At 50.0% G+C, this 18,384-nt stretch overlaps 1 protein-coding gene across 1 annotated transcript; it reads right to left on the reverse strand.

Moving 5' to 3' along the window:
• Positions 1-559: 559 nt before the first annotated feature.
• On the reverse strand, positions 560-16,354 carry TMOD1 (tropomodulin 1). Its single transcript, XM_052701472.1, has 9 exons — positions 16,115-16,354; positions 14,091-14,247; positions 11,958-12,077; positions 10,519-10,608; positions 8,725-8,855; positions 7,102-7,209; positions 6,466-6,609; positions 5,250-5,394; positions 560-2,194 (listed from the first exon to the last, which is right to left on the reverse strand). Exons 1-9 carry the CDS (start codon positions 16,232-16,234, stop codon positions 2,130-2,132), a joined length of 1,080 nt encoding a protein of 359 aa, XP_052557432.1. The 5' UTR covers positions 16,235-16,354; the 3' UTR covers positions 560-2,129.
• Positions 16,355-18,384: the final 2,030 nt, after the last annotated feature.

Consider the following 18,384-nt stretch of genomic DNA (forward strand, 5'->3'; position numbering starts at 1 on the left):
GTCTCTTAAAGGAGCTTTAGAGAGATTCATGTCTTCCATCATTTTCTCAAAAAGATCCGTAACTTCTTTTTCTGATAACGTCATGCAACGTTCGACAACAAGTGCCTGGCAAGTGGAATTTCACTTATTGAGTGTCAAGGTTCAACAAGTGTTCACTTGTTGAGTGTCAATAGGATGCTGAATTAGAGGTTCCTTTTCTCTCACTGCTCATTTCCTGAAGCATGTAATTCTGTCATGCAGCTTAGGTCTGTTCTGGAACTCATCTTCCAAGGAACACCCACTCCATTTTGTGTTCATCCTGCTAGGGCCCAGAGAGGCTGTGGATGCTCCATCCCTGGAGATCTTCAAGGCCAGGTTGGATGGGGCAGCATGGTCTAGTATTAGATATGGAGGTTGGTGGCTCTGCGTGTGTTGGGGGGGTTGGAGCTTGGTGATCCTTGGGGTCCCTTCCACCCCAAGCCATGCCATCATTCTGTGATCTGAGTAGATGGCTCAGCTGAAACTGTGACTCTGGTTTGATTAATTAGTTGAAGTTTTTGCAGCACATATGGTAGAAAGATGTTTTCTGCCAGTTTCTTTTTTATTGTTTAATATCTTCAAGCCATTTTCTTATGTATTATTTTAATTTTATGAAATGGGACTTGCAGGCCTGGGGGGAGGGAGGAAGAAGCTATAGGAACGCATTTTATTTGGCATTGCTGGCACATTTATTAAGCTTTGAAGAATGACAAATTTTCCCACACTGATGGAAGCACAGTGTTTCTCTGCTCTGTTGGCCAGAGCCAAAGTGCATGATGTTTGTGCACAAGCTCTGTAGAAATCTGGGGGGCTTTTGCTGGAGTATGTGTAGGAAGCTGCAGAACTACTTTTAACAGATCTGTGCAGGTAGGTTACTGTAGGCGAGAACTCTTGCTAGGATGTGTTGTTGTCAGACCAAGAATAAGGCTTTTGCACAGCAATGCTTTTGCCTGGCAAGTCTTCCTATGGTCGGGATCCTAGCAGGGATGTCGGATGGGATTGTCCTGGGTCCTCTGCTCTGCGTGCCTGGGAGGTGCGTATCCCCAGGGGGAATTACTCCTCTAGGAACAACAGAGAGGCTTCAGGCTGTGCGCAGTCTAAGTTTAGAGTCAGGATATTGATGTTTGTTAGCAGCTTTCTGAGGACACGGTGTTTAGCCTTGCATTTATGCCTATGCACATGTTAGGGGTGGCATTAAGCAAAACAATCTGCAGCATAACAAAATTGGATGGACGGGGTCATCTTGATAAAGCAGCAAAGAAAGGGGATTTGACTTGTTTCCAGTGAGAATCTGGACGTGCACTTTTAAAGTCATGAAAATGTGGGGATTAGAAGAGAATACTCTCATTTACTGATTAGTTTGGCTATTTCAGGCCAAACTCAGGATTTGCATCAGATCCCTAAAAGTGATGTTTTTATTCAAATACACATATGGGGTAGAATGATGCTAAACCATTCTCCAGTGCTCAGTTTTTGAGACTCTTATTTCACAATTGGTGGCCTTAAGTTCAACTTAACTGCATGGCGATGGGGGGGGATCAATCTTTTCTAAGAAACATGGGGATTCATTTGAGAAGCAGCACCTCCAACTAACTGACTCGGCAGATGTTGGTTAAAAAAAAGTACACTTTGCATTTATCTAATTTAGCCATGTTTCTGAATAGTAGAAGTTCTTGTTAAACTAGTTGCTCCTCTACAGCTACTTGAGATCATTTTGGGGAAAAAAATAAAGTATTTTTCTAATACTTCTGTAATTTGTGTGGAAGAGTTGTATCACTCACTGTACCACATGCTGCCTCCGTGAAACACTGTGCAGAAGGTTTATAGAAAAATGAGGTCCCAGGTCACTGCAGTTACTTTTACACCGGGGTGTACGCTCAGCTGAGGTTGCACAACATCGGCAGGTTACTGGCTTGAATAGTTTCCAGCTCTACAGAAAACATCAACAGTGCTACTGGATAAAACTCTTCAACTACAGCCACTAGTTACTTTAAACTGTTAGTGCATGAAACAGAACCGAGGCACCACAAATAACTCTCTTGAGGCACTTCTTTGCCTTTAGGTTGTCACAGTAGCACAGACCCGCTGGGAATGACCTCCGTGGCTGGCAGCTACACTCCAGTTCTGCACTTGGGAAAAATAGGCCCGTTCAGCTCGGCGAGTCTTCTCTTCCTCACTGAAAAAGAAGAGGAGGAGGAGTCAGCCGTGGCAACGGGAAGATGTGAGTGGCTTCGTCACTGTAAGAAGGACACTTTCTGCCAGGAAAGATAAATTACAGCATGAGCTTCCACATTCCTGCTTCGAGCAGCAGGTATGGCCCTCCTTACAGAGGTTAAGGATAAGGAGAGCAGGCTGAGGTTGCCGTCACGTTCTTACAGTCAGAAACCACTTTCAGCCTTTCTTCCCTTACTCTTCAATTGCAGCTCATGCAGCTGACTTTGTAATCTGACTCTTAAAGAAGATGTGTGATAATGGCTGATGGGAAGACAACAGATCGATGTCATAGTTCCTTTTTCTTCTAGTTTCTCCCCATCAAATTGAATATACAGACATATATACTTTTTTTTTTTTAAAACTAACAACTTGAGTTTTCAGGCCTTTGATCACAATTAAGTTAGTCAAAGCAGCTTCATATCTGTATTTATAGTTGTTTTACTCTGACAGCACCATCCCTGACTTTTCAAGAAATGTATGTGAGGGAAAAACAAACCGAATAAAATAGTATAGAGAGGATGCAGAAGTTAGCTTGTGAGCATGGAACACCTTCACAGCTGGGTCAGATAGGGCATCTTAGAGAGAGAAAATACAGAACCAAGAGTGGGCACCAGTAGCATCAGGTGATGGTAGGCAAGAGCGCTGGAGTGGAGCAGAAACAGCTTTTGCTGACAGGGAGGAAAATAAAATTTTTTCTATACTTATACATCATCCAGGTGTAGGGGTGAGAAGCTATTGCCAGAGACCATCACACCGCTGAATGTGAGCTGCAAACAAGAACCAAGTCAGACACAAATGCAGATCTTAATGGTCGGAGGCAAAACGTACAACTGCTACGTGGAAGGCAAAACTGCACATTCCTTCCCTTCAAAGCAGGAACAATTAAAATATTAGATCCAGATCTTCCAGCTGAATATTGTGCATTCAGGCTCATTAAAAGCCTTGCTCTTGAAGACAGGAAATGGCAAGCCTTTTCTGGAGCAGCTCTCTAGTGAACAGAAATCCAGCAGAAGGCAGAATAAATACACAATGAGCTGTAATAAGTAAGTATTCTGTGTGGTCAGGGGGGAATTGACATGGGTCTACGCTTGGCCATGTTTCCTAAGAGCATGGTACTGCCTGAAGCAAGACTGCTTTGTTATTTAGAGCAAAATGAAAGCCAACAAAACACACTGCATTTATATCTGACAACCACTTAGCATTTGTTGTGCTTTCCAAGCTGAAGTTGACTCAAAAGGATCAGAAGACCCCATGCATGGTAAATCACATGCAGATAAAAATGCAGGGTTCTAGGTTTTCACCATTCCTTCACGACTGCTGTATTTACATCAGGTCTGTCTTCAGGTGCCCCACCTCCTAGCAGGAATCTCCCTAGCACTAGAGCAGGGCAGGCGCTGGCTTTCTCCCTGAGCACTGCGCAAACTTCCAAGGAAGGATTTCTCCCATAATGCAAGCCAAACAACAGAATCACACAATGATAGAATTTAGGGGTTGGAAGGGACCTCCAGAGATCATCGAGTCCAACCCCCTGCCAAAGCAGTTCCCTACAGCAGGTCGCACAGCTCGGCATCCAGGCAGGTCTTGAACATCTGCAGAGCAGGAGACTCCCCCCCTCCCTGCAGCCTGTTCCAGTGCTCCTCACCTCACTGCACAGAAGTTCCTTCGCACATTGGTGCAGAACTTCCTATGCTGCAGTTTCCGGCCGTTTCCCCTTGTCCTGTCTCCACTCCCCACTGAAAAGAGTCCGGCCTCGCCATTCTGCCCCCACACCTCAGATACTGATAGACCTGGATCAGGTCCCCTCTCAGCCTTCTTTTCTCCAGGCTGAACAGACCCAGTTCACTCAGCCTTTCCTCATAGCACAGATGCTCCAGGCCCCTCACCATCTTGGTGGCCCTCCGCTGGACTCTTCCCAAGAGATCCCTGTCTGTTTTGTACTGGGAGCTCAGAACTGGACGCAGTGCTCCAGATGAGGCCTCAGCAGGGCAGAGCAGAGGGGGAGGATCACCTCCCTCGACCTGCTGGCCACGCTCTTTCAATGCACCCCAGGATGCCATTGGCCCTCTTGGCCACAAGGGCACACTGCTGGCTCATGGCAACCTGTCGTCCACCAGGACACCCAGGTCCCTCTCTGCAGAGCTCCCCTCCAGCAGCTCATCCCCCAACCTGTACTGGTGCATGCAATTATTCCTCCCCAGATGCAAGACTCTACACTTGCTTTTGTTAAACCTCATCCAGTTGATGTTAAACCTCAACCGGCCTGCAAACTTCTGCTTGTCACACCCTGTCACATCCATCGCTGCTCGGAAGGGTTTGGTGGTTATGTCTTTAATCACCTCATCTACCCACCTGGGCTGGCAGTTCCAATTTTTTATCTGCTGCACAGATATCCAGTGCTCTATGGCAGCCAGTCGCCAGGCAATGGCAACCCTCTGTCACACACATTAGCTTAAAGAGCACTTTTCAGACTTACCCCTGTTTTGCTTCACAAGCAGTTCTGATCACTTCATTGAGGATATTAATAGAACTGAAAGCCACCTCTCCCTAGAAATACTTCCAGTTTGCTTTATGGAGGAGAATGAGCCAAAATCCACCGTGTTCCAAATGCAACTCTATTAATATTTTTCATTTAGTTAAAGTGAAAATGAAACTGGAGGAAGATGAGTAGTTGGCAGCAATCACAAGCACTGCTGTATCACGGACATCATTACCAAGGCACATTTACAGCTCTCACTCCTTCCCAACAAGATCCACTGTTACGTCCAGAAGCACTCCGATCCATGATTTCAGGCTGCTCAGCATCTCCAGCTTAAGAGCACATTCCACTGCCACGCCAAGAGCAACCATCACGGGTCCTGTGGCATTTGGGAACTGGCAGGTGGAAGCTGTTCCTCCTTGAGGATCAAGGAATCGTCAGGCCCCTGGGGAGGTGGTACCTGACCTTCGAGTGAGTGGCCGTCCTCCTCCCACAAGGGATTGCCCACAGCAGCCGCAGGGCTCGCGGCCAGCCCACTCACCTAGGTCATTGTTATTCATCATGGCATTGGATGCGCGGAGCCGGGGACCTTGCTGAGTGAAATGGTACCCAAACTTCAGCAGGGTGGTGTTTTTTTCCAGCATGTTCGCAATTTCCATTTCTACGTTGTTGCCCAAAGGCTGGCTCTTTTGAAAACAGAGAACAGAAAAGAAAGTGAGGACAGACGTGCTTCCATTCCTGCTGCACAGTGCTGCGAGTTCTTCTTCACCACGGCCTTCAGCTGCCACCAACTGGCCAGGCGATGGACCAGATAGTTCTGCTTCTCCCTTACTATTGCCACCACCCCCATTAGAGCTCATGTATTTTATTGTCACAGGAAACTTTGTGGACGCCCCGTCCATAGGCCAGGTTGGATGGGGCCCTGGGCAGCCTGGTCTGATATGAAATGTGGAGGCTGGCAGCCCTGCTTGTGGCAGGGGGTTGGAGATTCATGATCCTTCAGGTCCCTTCCAACCCTGGCCGTTCTGTGAGAAACTTGCACACATTTTTGCCCCCTCTGCCTGGACACTCCCAGTGACTGTCACATTGCTTAGGCTCAGGTTACATCTGCTGTCTTACTCCTTCCCTTTTGTGGATCTGTTGGTCCATTTGGCTTTTCTGACTTGGAGCTGCTGGACACCTGCTGGCCTGGTCTCCTACAACCAACTGGTCCAGCTCTTCCTGCAGACACCTTCGTGTTCTGCCCAAAGACTGTTTGTTGAACAGATCTGCAGCTAAGAGGTACTTACCGATCCCATCATTTTGATCTCATGGTCACCCAACCCAGAGCTCCTCATGGCTCAGTAGCTTTATTTCCACCCCCTACATTTCTGCAGAAGACAAATTTGCTAAGATATCAATACCACTGCGCACTCCACAGCCCTCTTGATCTGTACCTGCTCTTTTCCTGCACCGCAGCAAGTATTTCAGTTTTTTCTGATCAACCATTATTAATTAGACTTCCAGCTGAACTAAACGCTCAGAGCCCAGCATGATGTTGGGCAGGTGCATCACTGCACTCCCAGGGCAGCACTGGGAATGCAGAAACCTGCTTTGTTAAATGCTGAAGGCAGTAGCAGCACAAATGAGGAGCTAAAACCTCCCCAGAATTAAGTGGCAGCAGCAGAAGGCAGTCACCCTCCCCTCTGAGCAGCAGCTTGACTTCCTGCTAGCAGGATGCTGTCATTGACCAGAGCTTCTGCTCGTTTTTGCTTTACCTGGTTGTCGATTCGGAGCTCTATGAGGGATGTGTTACTCTGGAGTGCTTCAACAAGAACCAGGATGCCAGACCCAGAGATAAAGTTTGACTCCACATTCAGGCTCTTCAGTGTGTTATTGACCTTCAGCATTTCTGCCAGCGCCTGCAGGTAGAAGCAGTTGGCAGGAGCTGGCATGACACAGGCAGGGTCAGAGTGCTCTGGAGCAGCTGGGGTTGGCTCCCCTCTTCCCTGGAGGATACCTGGAAGAGCTGGTATGCTCCATGGTGTCACTGCCACCACAAGGGAGAGTTCTGTGAAGGACGAAGGGAATTCCCTCCGATTCTGAGGGACTTCTTGAACCTGAGGGTGCTGGAGGCCACAGCAATGCCTTGTATGCAGAAATGTTCAGACCCACCCCAAAAAAGGACAGCCCCTGCCTGTGATAACCCTTCTTCTTGTCCACCTCTCTTCCAAAGTCAGCACGGTGGCTTTGGAAAACCTTCCACCTGCCCAAGGTTTCCTCCATGTGACACTACAACCATACTGCTGCTGGCTGCAAGTCTTGCCCACCTCACTCTGAAAACACCTTGTCCAAGAACAAGCCCTGCTGCAGCTCTACCACAAGTAGCCAGCACAGCATGGCATCATACTTACAAAAGCAACAGGATCGTTGCTCCTCGTCCCAACTATGCTGAACTTCTTCACATAAGTGTTAGTCTTCAGTGCTTCAGCACAGGCCTTTAAAGTTGGTATGGGAATATTCTGCGAAAAGGAATGCAAAGGACCTGTGTTAGGTCATGAAAGGTATGCAGAACATTTAAACTATATTCCAAAATTCTCACTGAGATCAACTCACTGGGCACCCTGAAGCAATTTGGGAAGGGATTGATAAGTGCTCTTATATATATGCTTGCTATAACTGCACGGTCTAAGGAGTGCCGTAATGTCTCTATCCTGTTTCCCGCCCTGCCTTAGTTTGAAGATGCAGTTTCTTCACTGTTTAATTTAACTCTCCAGCAACGTAGATACACGTGAACTGAGACTCATGGGGACATACATAGCTAGGATGCATAAACCCACGCAGCACCGCTCCTATGATTTCCAAATGAATGACACACTGAGCAACATCCAGACTACGTTCCAGAAACTTTCCACCTGTGAGGGCCTGATCCACAAAGATCTGAACTGATTTCCCTCTGGTGCAAACTACAATCACTTCTGACTGCTACAAAGCAATATAAATGTTGCCATAAAACATTCTTCAGACTAACATTTGCCATGGTAGGTCCCAGAACAGAAAGGAAATCCATGCTGCTTATTCTCAATTCATCCACAGTCAGTAATTTTTGCTTTATGATTGTTTTAGGTACCCCGTTGAGAATTTCCACTGGTTTAACATTTTGAGCTGTAGCATCATGCCGTTGGATCCCTCCATTTGGTGTCATCCATAGTCAAAGCCATTTGCAGTCAGAAGCTTTACCATCACCACCTAGTTTTATAAACTGTCCCCAGACCACACATCTAACACCAGTATCCTTTGTCTTCCTACCAGAACCCAAGGCTTGTGTTCTCCCAGACATTCACGGTCACTAGCCTGAACTGAATATGCAAAAATAAAAACCTTTTCGTTACAGAAAGGTGCATACTGCACACACAAGTGCTCATGGCATGCACATTCCTGCCACTTGATCACATCACGATTTCAGCATGGGCTGGGGGTAGTCAAGTTGAGAAACAGGTAGAATGTACATATAGAATGTACATATACGTTCTACCTGTGTACGTATGTGCCCAGGAGCCACACCAGGAGTGGTGCTGTGCCCTGGCCTGCTTTCTGCAAGAAGTAGAGTCCCAAAGAAGGGACAGGTGGGAGATGGGCTGTGTAACACAGTTCTTCTTTCCATGGCAAGCATCAAGATTACAAAGCCATTTTCTTCTCACCACTTTGCCTTACAGAAAATTGTCTCTACCTTACCTCTACCAGATGCAGCTGCCTGAACCACTAAAAGAACCCGGGACACTTTAAACCAGATAGGCTGGAGGCAGCTTTCTGCACCTGCCCCCAGTGCAGCTCAGCTCCTTCAGGCACCAGCTCCAAATCATTATCCCCACAGCAGGCAGCAATTCCCCTTGGCCATAAGGGAAGCACTGGGGTTTCTCATCTGGCCAAGTGCAGGATTATGGTATTGTCTCATGCAGCAAAGCAGGCTTGGTCTTTGCCCTCTGCATAGCAAACGTGTGGTGTCGTTAGAGAGGAGAGCAGGCAGGTGCACATACCATAATATTGTTCAGGTTGACCTCCTCAAGATCAGGGTCGTTGTTCTGTATTCGTTTCAGAGTTTCTTCCACGTCCGTCGAGTTTGGCTCCTCATCAGGAACTGGTTTGTACTTTGTGGGCTTTATCACGCCTGCAAGTGAAAAGCAAGAGAGGGAAAATGTAAACACCCAGAGTAGTGGCATGTCCTCTTTAGGTGCATTTCTTTTCTCTGAAGAGCAGCACTGGAAGAGAGAAGAATGACCTGAGCAGCAGACATGAGATGAAAGACTGCACAATCACTTACTAGCCTTGCAGACACTCATGTGCATCCAGGGACGCTGCCTGGCAGACAACCAGTCTGGGACTGGAGACAACCAGTTTGGGACGTTTGGTGTTTGCTGCCTTGTGCTCCTGGGGACCAGAGCCAGGTGACAGCAGGCATGCCAACCGCATGGGCTGTGCACTCTTCTGGATGAGGCCAGGGCAGAAGAGTGCTGGTGGGAACAGAGCAACAATGCAGTGGAGGCTGCACCAGCAATGTCATGGTTCTATGTTTTTGTTTTTGTTTTTTTGTTTTTGGATTTCAGTATTCCACATCAAAACATCATGTAGTGCACGGGGCATTAAAGTGTCACTGCCCCAATCCCAGTACCTATCCCTGTACATTACAGCAGTCACGGGATCTGGCCCTTCCAGGTGGGGGGGCGCTCTCTTGCTGCCTTGCAGTGGGTGCTGGAGGTGCTTTCCTGGCCTTTCCAAGCTTTTCAGGTTTGACTCGGTCCCGGGAACTCTCTCTCTCATCTTGTCTGATTTATTAATCTCAATTTCAATTAAATTGTATCTATTGTGTTATCTTGTATTCCAATATTATAGTAAAATAAGTTTTCCTCCATAGATTGTTGCCGCTGTTCTTTTCCTCCCTTCCTTCCTTCCCATTTTTGTGGGACTGGGGTGGGGGGGGAGGGCAGAGGCCTGCCGCCCCTGTCACAGACATAGATTGATCTGGTCAACTCCGTGACAAGCAATCAGACTGCTCTGCCAGTCTCAGCTGGCGGAGGACAGCCCTGTGCATGGAAGGGGGTGGCAAGTGCATGGGCTTTAAGGTCCTTTCCAACCAAAGCCATTCTAGCATACTTGATCCTGCATGCTCTTCAAACACACATCTGAGAGCAGACCCATGTTAAGATGCACAAGGAGAAGATAAAGAAGAGAGAGCCAGAGCACTGCAAGGTGTTCTGTCAGCTAACGCAGCAGCCTCTTCCCAGCAGTTTGCTCTGTGATACCACCACCACCATTCCTCTGAGCAGTTCCTGTCCTCCCCTACTGGTCATGATTTGCAAGGAAAGACTTAGCACAAAGAAATGTTGTTGCCTCCTCTTGCAAGTGATGTGCTTTATTTCTGACATGAAGAAACCATTCTGGCTGGAACGCCTTCCCAGGAGATATCTTTTCTGCTCAGCTTGGACTGGCCTTCCAGCTGACCTCTCCCAAAGAAACTCTGGGAGGAAGCACTTCCACTTATGCATCTCCCCTGGTTGGGGGCAACCACTCCACCCCAAAAGAGTCACTTCTCTGGCAAACTGCAGGAGATGGCAGACTGCAAAGAAAACATCACCAACCCAGGGCTGGACAGCTGTAGCAACTGTGCTCCAGCCAAAGAGAGGGCCTTTGCTCACACATGAGCCTGGCAGGGGTGGCAGGAGTCCACTGAAAATAAAAACCCAACCCTCAGCCTAAAAATAATTCCCACTTCACCTCTGCATCCAAGCTGGCAGGCAAATGCTGCAGCCTGCAAGGCATGCTGGATCACTTACTGTTAAGTCCTTCTTTGTTCACAATGGTGCTGCTACCCAGTGCCTCGTAGTACTGCTGGTTACTCATCAAGGTGTGCATGCCAAGGATGGCTAGAGATAAAACAAAAGGAGAACAAAATCTGTTGCAGGCTCCAGAGCCAGACGGCTGACATGCTTGTGCAGCCCAAAACAGAGTCAGCAGCACACTCAATTCTCTGTCCAGGCACAGACCAACATATGGAGGTGGGACTGAGCCCCCAGCTGTCACAGACACACAGCAGGGCTCAAATGGCCTCTTGTTCATGGCAGTGCAGCTTGACTCACAGATGACAGTTCAGCTGAGAATGGCAACTTGGAGTGTTAGTTTTCCCTGCCAGGCACCCAAATGACTAGGAAAAGCCATTTATTTGCAGGCTCAGCACTTGTTGGTCTGAAAACGCAGCCCCTCTACTCACCAGCACCATGAGTATCGAGGCTGCAGGCAGGGAGAGGGTTGGCTATCACAGCCATGCACAGGCATTCAGGCCTGGAGTTTACACCAGCAGGTGACATGGAACTGTCGTGTGGCATTTTGTGTGTCTTGCTCAAAGGCACTCAAACCAAAAGACATCCTCCCACTTCTGCCTTCTCCAACCACCAAAGGCACAGGAACTCCGTCCAAGGCTCATCAGGAGCCACCCACAGGGACTATCCCACTGGGCTTGCCAAGGACAGGAGCCAATGCATCCTGGCTGACAATGAGCCCTGCAAGATAGGCAGGAGCTTTTTTACAGTCTTAGCAAACTTGGAAGAGCAGCACTGCCAATATTGAGCCTTCAGCACAGCTTGCATCATACCAGTCCCGCTGCAGCTTCAAGCATCTTCTCCCCAGAAGTGCAGAGCTAGGTGCCACAGGCAGTATTTCCCTGTGAAAATAACTGCCCTGGAGATCTGGCACTCAGAAAGACACAGCAGGGCTTTACGCTAGGAGCACCGTGGAAAAGCAAAACAAAGAGAAGCAGGGCTCAGTCAGGGAATGATTATTGAAAGCCCCAGTGCAGAAGTGCATTTCTGAACCAGAGCATGTTGTTACTGCATGGAAGATGTCTCGTTGGTGGGGTTATCCCACCCGCCCCACAGCAAGGAGGATACTGTTGGGTCTGGCTCCAAGGAAGCCATGCTGGAGAAGAAAGCATGCAGAATTTTGTGAGGCTTGGTGGAGAGAAAGGAGAAACCAACAGGTCATGGATAAGCTCTGCTTCTCCCTGCTCAGTGTTGGTCTGTGCTCCTCATGAATCACATCGGGACGTGGGACTGAAAGTAACTCTAAATATATGTTTCCTTTTTAATAAAGAATGAAATCCTGTCAAAACTGGTGACATTTACACAATCAGCAACGAGCTCAATAGCTGAGCTCCCATGAAAAGAGAGAAAATAGCAGCTAAATAACTCAACCCCCAATTCACATGTAACTGTTTTACCAGCAATGTCACAGAGCTCCGCATCAGAGGCGTTAGCAAGGGCTTCCTCTAGCTCCGGCTCCAGGGTCACACTTTCCAGAACAGGATCCATTGGCTTCTGCTTGGGGATCCAAGCTTTTCCTATAAATGCAAAGTGAGGTCACACTTGGCATAGCTGCAGCACCTGTCCCACAGCTGCAGGGCTGTGTTTTGCTGCTCCTGACAGCGTGCTTCTGTGGGGTAGGAATTGCATGGTGTCAAAGGCAATGGGGACAGGCAGACGTAGGAGAGAGTGGCTGTGGAGGAGCAGCAGAGGGGAAGCGTTAGGCACTGACTGAAGCCCTCATGCTGCCTGGGGGAAGAGGAAAGTGGGGACGGGTGGTGGGTGGTGATTTTAGTTTGCTTTTGGATCTCGCTGCTCTTGTCTCTCAGCAGTAGGCAGTAAATCACATTGATCTCTGCGCTGCGTCTGTTTGACCCATGGCCGTAATGGGTGAGTGATCTCCCTGCTCTTATCTCAGTCCTTGAGCCTTTTTCCATCACATTTCCCTCCTCCCCCTTGCCCTGCTGAGGAGGGGGAGTAAGAGAGCTTCCCATCAGGTCGCAGCCAGCACAGTCCTAGCTCAGTGTGCCAGAACACCTCCCTGCTGGAGCTGATGTTCTTAGCAGCTGTATCTGCAGCAGCTGAGTGGCGCTTTGTACGGGACCATGGCTCTGACGCGCAGCACTCAGAAAGCACAGCCTGACCTGGAAACTTCACTTCTTTCAAGGCCGTGTCACCCATCAAACTGCCCTTCTGCTGCCCCAAGGAAAAAAGAGGGCACTCCCCCTTCGCAGTCCTTGGGCTTTGCGCTGGCAGTGGCCATGTGAGACCCTTCCTGTGGTCAGAAGGCTCTGCGAGGGCAGGAGCAGTGGGGCAGGGCCTTAATGGCCCTCCGTTCAGAGCCCAGCGTTGCTGCACGGATAGCAAGTGCAAGGCCTGGCATGCCAGCCAGGGCTATTTTCATCTCCTCTCTGAAACCAGAGCCAAAGACCGGAGGGGAGAAACAAAGATCCTGCTTGCAGGGGTGTGCAGGCACAGAGGAGCTAAATTTAGCCCCAGGGAAGGAGCAGCTGCACGGAGTGCTCTCCCGTGGCGAGATGGAGGTTGCAAGAAGCAGGGAAATGGCTCATCTCCTCCCCTGCATCCTTGTCCTCACACGGGGCAAAGCTGCAGGCTGTGTGCACCCCAGGGTGGCAGCAAGGGCCGGGAGCAGCCTGGCAGCTCGCAGACTGCACGTGCTATCAGGTCAGCTGGGCAAGAAATAGTAAACACCGGGCAAGTTCAGTTCTGCCAGCTCCCTTCACTGTAACCACCAGGGTTTAGTTTCAGGAAGCTTGCTCTCTGGGCCCTGCTGTACCACGCCGGTGCTGTGTCTGGCAATGAAGCAGCTCTGTGCTCTGCAGCACGACTAGTGGGGGTAGTAATTAGTGGGCAGCTTCAGGGGAGGCTCACCACGTGTTCATAGAATCATAGGAAGGCCTGGGTTGAAAAGCACCTCAAAGATCACCTGTTTTCAACCCCCCCGCTATGTGCAGGGTCACCAACCACTGGACCAGGCTGCCCGTGTTCACACAGTTGTGTTTTGGTTCCAGCAGAGAACAGCATGCCAGCAACTCTTCCGCCGGGGGCAGGACTGTGTGCAGCAAAAGATGGCTGCTGTGAAGCTCCTGAAGAGCAGAGATGAGGACAGACCAGACCACATCCCGTGTCAGGTCACGTTCACAATGCCAGTGGGAGCAGGGAAGTCATTTGGGTAATCAGATGATGGATGGAGGAGAGGAAAGAGGTGAGGCAGAGCAGCACCCTGAGCCAAGGGGATGGTGCTGCTGCAGGGATGGTGCGGGAAGCACAGGCATGCAAGTTGTGGGAGACCAGAAAAGAAGGCTGAGACTGTTATGACATGAAGAAGATCAGAAGGAAACCGTGAGGATCATCACATCTGAGCGGAGCCGTGCTGCTCCTCTGCACCAAGATGAACTCAAGGTGCAAGGATGGAGCACAAGCAGCAGTGCTGGAAGGCAGGGCAGCAGGAAGAGGGGATAGTCCTGCTGTGCATGCTCTGCAGGCTTCCCACCCGTCCTGCTTCACCATGGTGCAGTGGATGACCATACCTCTCTTTTCACCAGTGAAAGGCACCAAGTCCTCTCTGTCCTTAATGTCTTTTGCCTGCTGCTCTAGGTGGGCCATGAGTTCTTCCCTTTTGAACGGGCCAGTTGGTGGCTTTTGCGTCTGATCCCTCTGTCGGAGCCCTGCCGGCAGCAATGCATTCTGTGCACAGAAGGGAGGAACACGGATTATCCCTGCAGGCCAGGTCCATCATACTCCTGCCCTTCACCTCCCTCCTCGTGCCACATTTCTTCTGCACCATTGCACACTTTGCTTCTCCTCGCACACCAGGCTTCTCTCCATCCTGCCCTGCTGACTCCCATCCCACTGAAGACTTCAGCATGGCATTTCAAACTCCAGCTCCACTGCAAGTTCTCCATGCTGACAAGTGGATGCTTCTCTACAACAGCAACTACCACTTTTTCTCCAGGGGCTCTCAGCCACTCCTCCTGCCCTCTTCCCACACGTTTACTGCCTGCTGCCTTCTAAGCTCAGTGTGTCCTCTCTGTGCCTGCCAGCACGGACATGGAGGTGCAGGCTGTGCATGCCCATGTGGATCATGTCCTCATGTCCCATGAGGATCAGCTCAGGCAAACCCCCCACATCCGTCACATGGAGGAACAGAGCTGCAGCGCTGTCTTTAGCCACTTGTGACCCTTCACACAACTACAGGCAAGGCCTGGCATAGAAGGTCACACCAGAAAGGCTGTGCATGCAGTCCCGCTGCAGAATAAAGCCCCGAGAGCCTCAGCCCTCTTTCCAGGCTGCCTTCTCATTATTCAGCTGCATGGGCCACCATGGGAAGTTGCTTTGTGCCTGACACATAAGGAACGTAAGCACCTGCTTATATTTAAATATAGAACAGCCTTAATGCAATAAGTAAGACTGTTCCCAGATTTGGCACTAAGCATGTTCTTTAAAGCTTTGCCGGAGAGAAGTCGCCACTTATTTTTTAAGACATCCAAGGTGATTTTCAACAGGATGCTCATTTTTCTGTGCCCACCTACGTAACTGACTTTAATTTAAACCTATTGCAGTGAAAACCCCGCAAAGAACTAATAGGAAACAATTAGATACATCCAAACCTGGTGCTGATCAGGCACAGCTTCTCAAGCTTTGTGCTTGCCAGGTGAGCCTACCAGCACACATGCATAATCCTGTAAGACAGCCTAACACTCCTTAATTATTCTTCTGTGTTGACACTTGCAATTAAAAATACTGATGACGCAATCAGCACTACCCCTCGCTTCCCCCAGAAACACTGACTGCACATCACAGCAGCAATTTCTCACTCGGCAGTGCCCAGACTGGTGCTGCCATAAGCCAGCAGCCCGCCAGCTGGCTCTGCACATTGCCTGCCATGGGCACAGGGCAGCTCTGCATCCAGAAGGCTTCGGCTGCTTGACATTATGATGTCCAGTGCGTGTATTTGTGCAGCTCTTGCCAAAGTCAGGAAGAGATAAAGCAAATGGCCCATCCTGCAGAACTTCAGGGTTTGCTTTTCTGCCTATGTGCAGGGACATATCAACCACCTGGAGTCTGCTCTAAAAACAAAGCCCAGCCCATGAAACTCAAATGTCCCCTCCAAGGTGACTGTGCAGCTTCTGCAGGTTTCCCATGTATCAAGGCAGATCTTCCCAACATACAAGGGTAACAGAACGGTGCGAGAAGCCCAAGCAGCCAACGCCATGCTGCGAAAAGTGGTGCAAAGCAACAACCGTGCAACAACAGGCAAGTTTTCCAGCAGTCTGGCCACTAATTGCTGAGCCAGAAATCAATACAGCGCCGTCACACTGAAGTGTGCATGCTGGGAACGGGCAGGGGAACAGCTCAAAACAGAGCCCCATACACAGCCAGTGCTGGCAGTGGCACAGCTGCTTCTGCTTCTCTAGGGCCAGCTTCCTCCATCCTTGCACCAAGTGCAGGCTCTGCAAAGGATTCGGTGGCAGAACAGGTCACTAGCACAGCTCATCTGCCCACAGCTACATGGGATTTACCACTGAACAGGTCTCATTTAAAAGCAACTTACATCAGGGTCCAGCTCTTCCAGTTCATTCTCCAACTTCCTGAGCTCCTCCTCTGTCAGGGTTCCGAGGATCTTGTCCTCATCCAGGTCCCGGTATTTCTCTAGCTCCTTTCTGTAAGACATCTTAGAGCAGTCTGGCAAATCTCACTCCTGTGCTGAAGCAGAACCTGAAATGCAAACACAGAGCATAGCACTGCCTGCATGAAACATGACCCGGCAGCCCTGCTGGCGGGGGAGTGCTGGCTATCACAGAGTTGCACAAGATTTATGCTCTACGCGTGGCTATCTCCTGAGCACAGATTGCTCGGGGCCCCCCTCCCATTTCCACGGTGCTGGACGCACCTCGTCCTGCGGACTCACAGTCTGAGCCAGCTCTGTGGGAACGCTGCACAGCTGCACACCAGCACCCACCCTTTGGGCAGTGGCAGTGCTCCCTATGGAGCCCCCTGGCCACTTTCTGACTCAGACCTGCAGAAGATACTGAACTTATTTAAAGCAAGTTTTCCTTAGCAGGGCGGTTTCTCTACACAACTCGTAGGGCAGCTGTTGTTCCAGATAGGAGAATTATCTTTAGCTTGGCCACAAAAGGGCACATTAACACGTACGCAGCTCGACGGCAAGCCCTTAAATTTAGAGCCGTCATCTGCTCGGATGCTCGGCCTCCCCTGGCACGGCTGCAGTCCCCACATTCCTGACACTCAGCACCTGGGGCTGGGCAATGATGCCTCACTCCTGGCTGTGCCAGCAGGCAGCTCATCTCCCACCCAGGGCTGCTCTCCCTGGCCCACACCGGGGAGATATCATTACTGCATAAGAAACACAAACCAGAGTCAACCGACACCTCTGCCGCTGCTCTTGTGAAGGACTGCAGCCACCCATAAAGCAGGTCTTCCCTGGTTCTGCAACCCACGGACAGCTGCTAACTGCTGCTCACGAGGGACACAAGTGCAGGTGTGCTGTCATGGGGATGCAATGCAGTGTACAAGCATCACACCTGGAGCCAGCATCCCTTCTTGGGCAGACCCGAGCAGGGTGCCTGCTGGTCCTGCAGGGAACCATGCCCGCTCTGGCTGTCTGTCCTGCTGCACAGCCAGGAGGCCCACAGAGGTTATTCCCCTCCAGTGAGCACCAGCAGAGCTGCATCTGTATTCTGCGTCCAGTGTGATGCCCGCAGCATAACAGAGGTCTTGGTGAGCTGAAGGGGTACAGAGCAGGGCCGTCAGGATGAGCACGGAGAAGAGCAGAGTGTATGAGGAGAAGATGAGAGACCCAGACATCTTCATCCTGGAGAGGGAAGGTGTCGTGGTTGGTCCTCCAGCTCTGTCCTCCCCCCCCCACCTCCTTGTGCCCTCCAGCCCCTTCACTGTCAGGACAGCACCAGAAGCTGAAACAGCCTTGGCTCTGTGTAGCACTGGTGTGTTGCCAACGCTGCTTTTCTCCCAGAGCTAAAACACAGCATCACATCAGACACTGCGAAGGAAATCAGTGCTGCCTCAGCTGAAATCAGGACAGAAAGCAGCGGAGGAGTCTCATGCAGTCATCTGCTGTCCAAAAGGAAAGAACTTGCAGGAAAGACAAAACCAGGCTTCTCTGGGAGGTGCCTGGGAGAAGCACAGGGGGCAGCAGGGATGAACAAGAGGAACTCTAAGCGGGGATCTGTGAAAAATTCCTTGCCACAAAGTGATGCAGAACTTAGGCAGGTACCAGAGCTGGTGGGACCACCACTCGGGTTTGCAGGGCTCAGCTGGAGAAGGCCCTGGGCAGCCTGACTGAGCATTGGGTCTGCTCAGAGGAGCAAGTTCCAGAGTTGCCTTCCCATCTAACATTTCCATAATTTGATCTTAGAAGAATTCACAGGACCGTACAGCTGCACAGGTTCCTCCTCCAAAAGCCAGGATGGGAACTGGGCTGCAAGATGTTTCCCTCTTTTGACAAGAATAAAACAACTGTCTTCTACATTCACTTCATCTACCCAGCTGGAGCAAAGTTCTTCCTGCTGATTCACATCTGAACTCAGATTCTGGTTCAGTGCAAGCTGGTTTAGCTGCCCTACCCAGCAATACGCTGTTAAGCCACCAAGAGCTCAGTCATGGTTGAAGGTCACCTTGGCTAAGCCACTTGCTTCTGCAGCAGTGTGTAACCCAGCCTCCAGGAGGCTGTCATCCTATCTTGCTTTGCAGCTTTCTTATGTCGAGAAGCATGCGTGCAGCTTGCAGTGTAGCCAGGCGTCACAGAACTGTTTAGGTTTGGAAACAACCTTCAAGATCATCAAG

Source organism: Tympanuchus pallidicinctus, unplaced genomic scaffold (assembly GCF_026119805.1).
Source record: "Tympanuchus pallidicinctus isolate F22 unplaced genomic scaffold, pur_lepc_1.0 scaffold4, whole genome shotgun sequence".
Classification (NCBI taxonomy): Eukaryota; Metazoa; Chordata; class Aves; order Galliformes; family Phasianidae; genus Tympanuchus; species Tympanuchus pallidicinctus.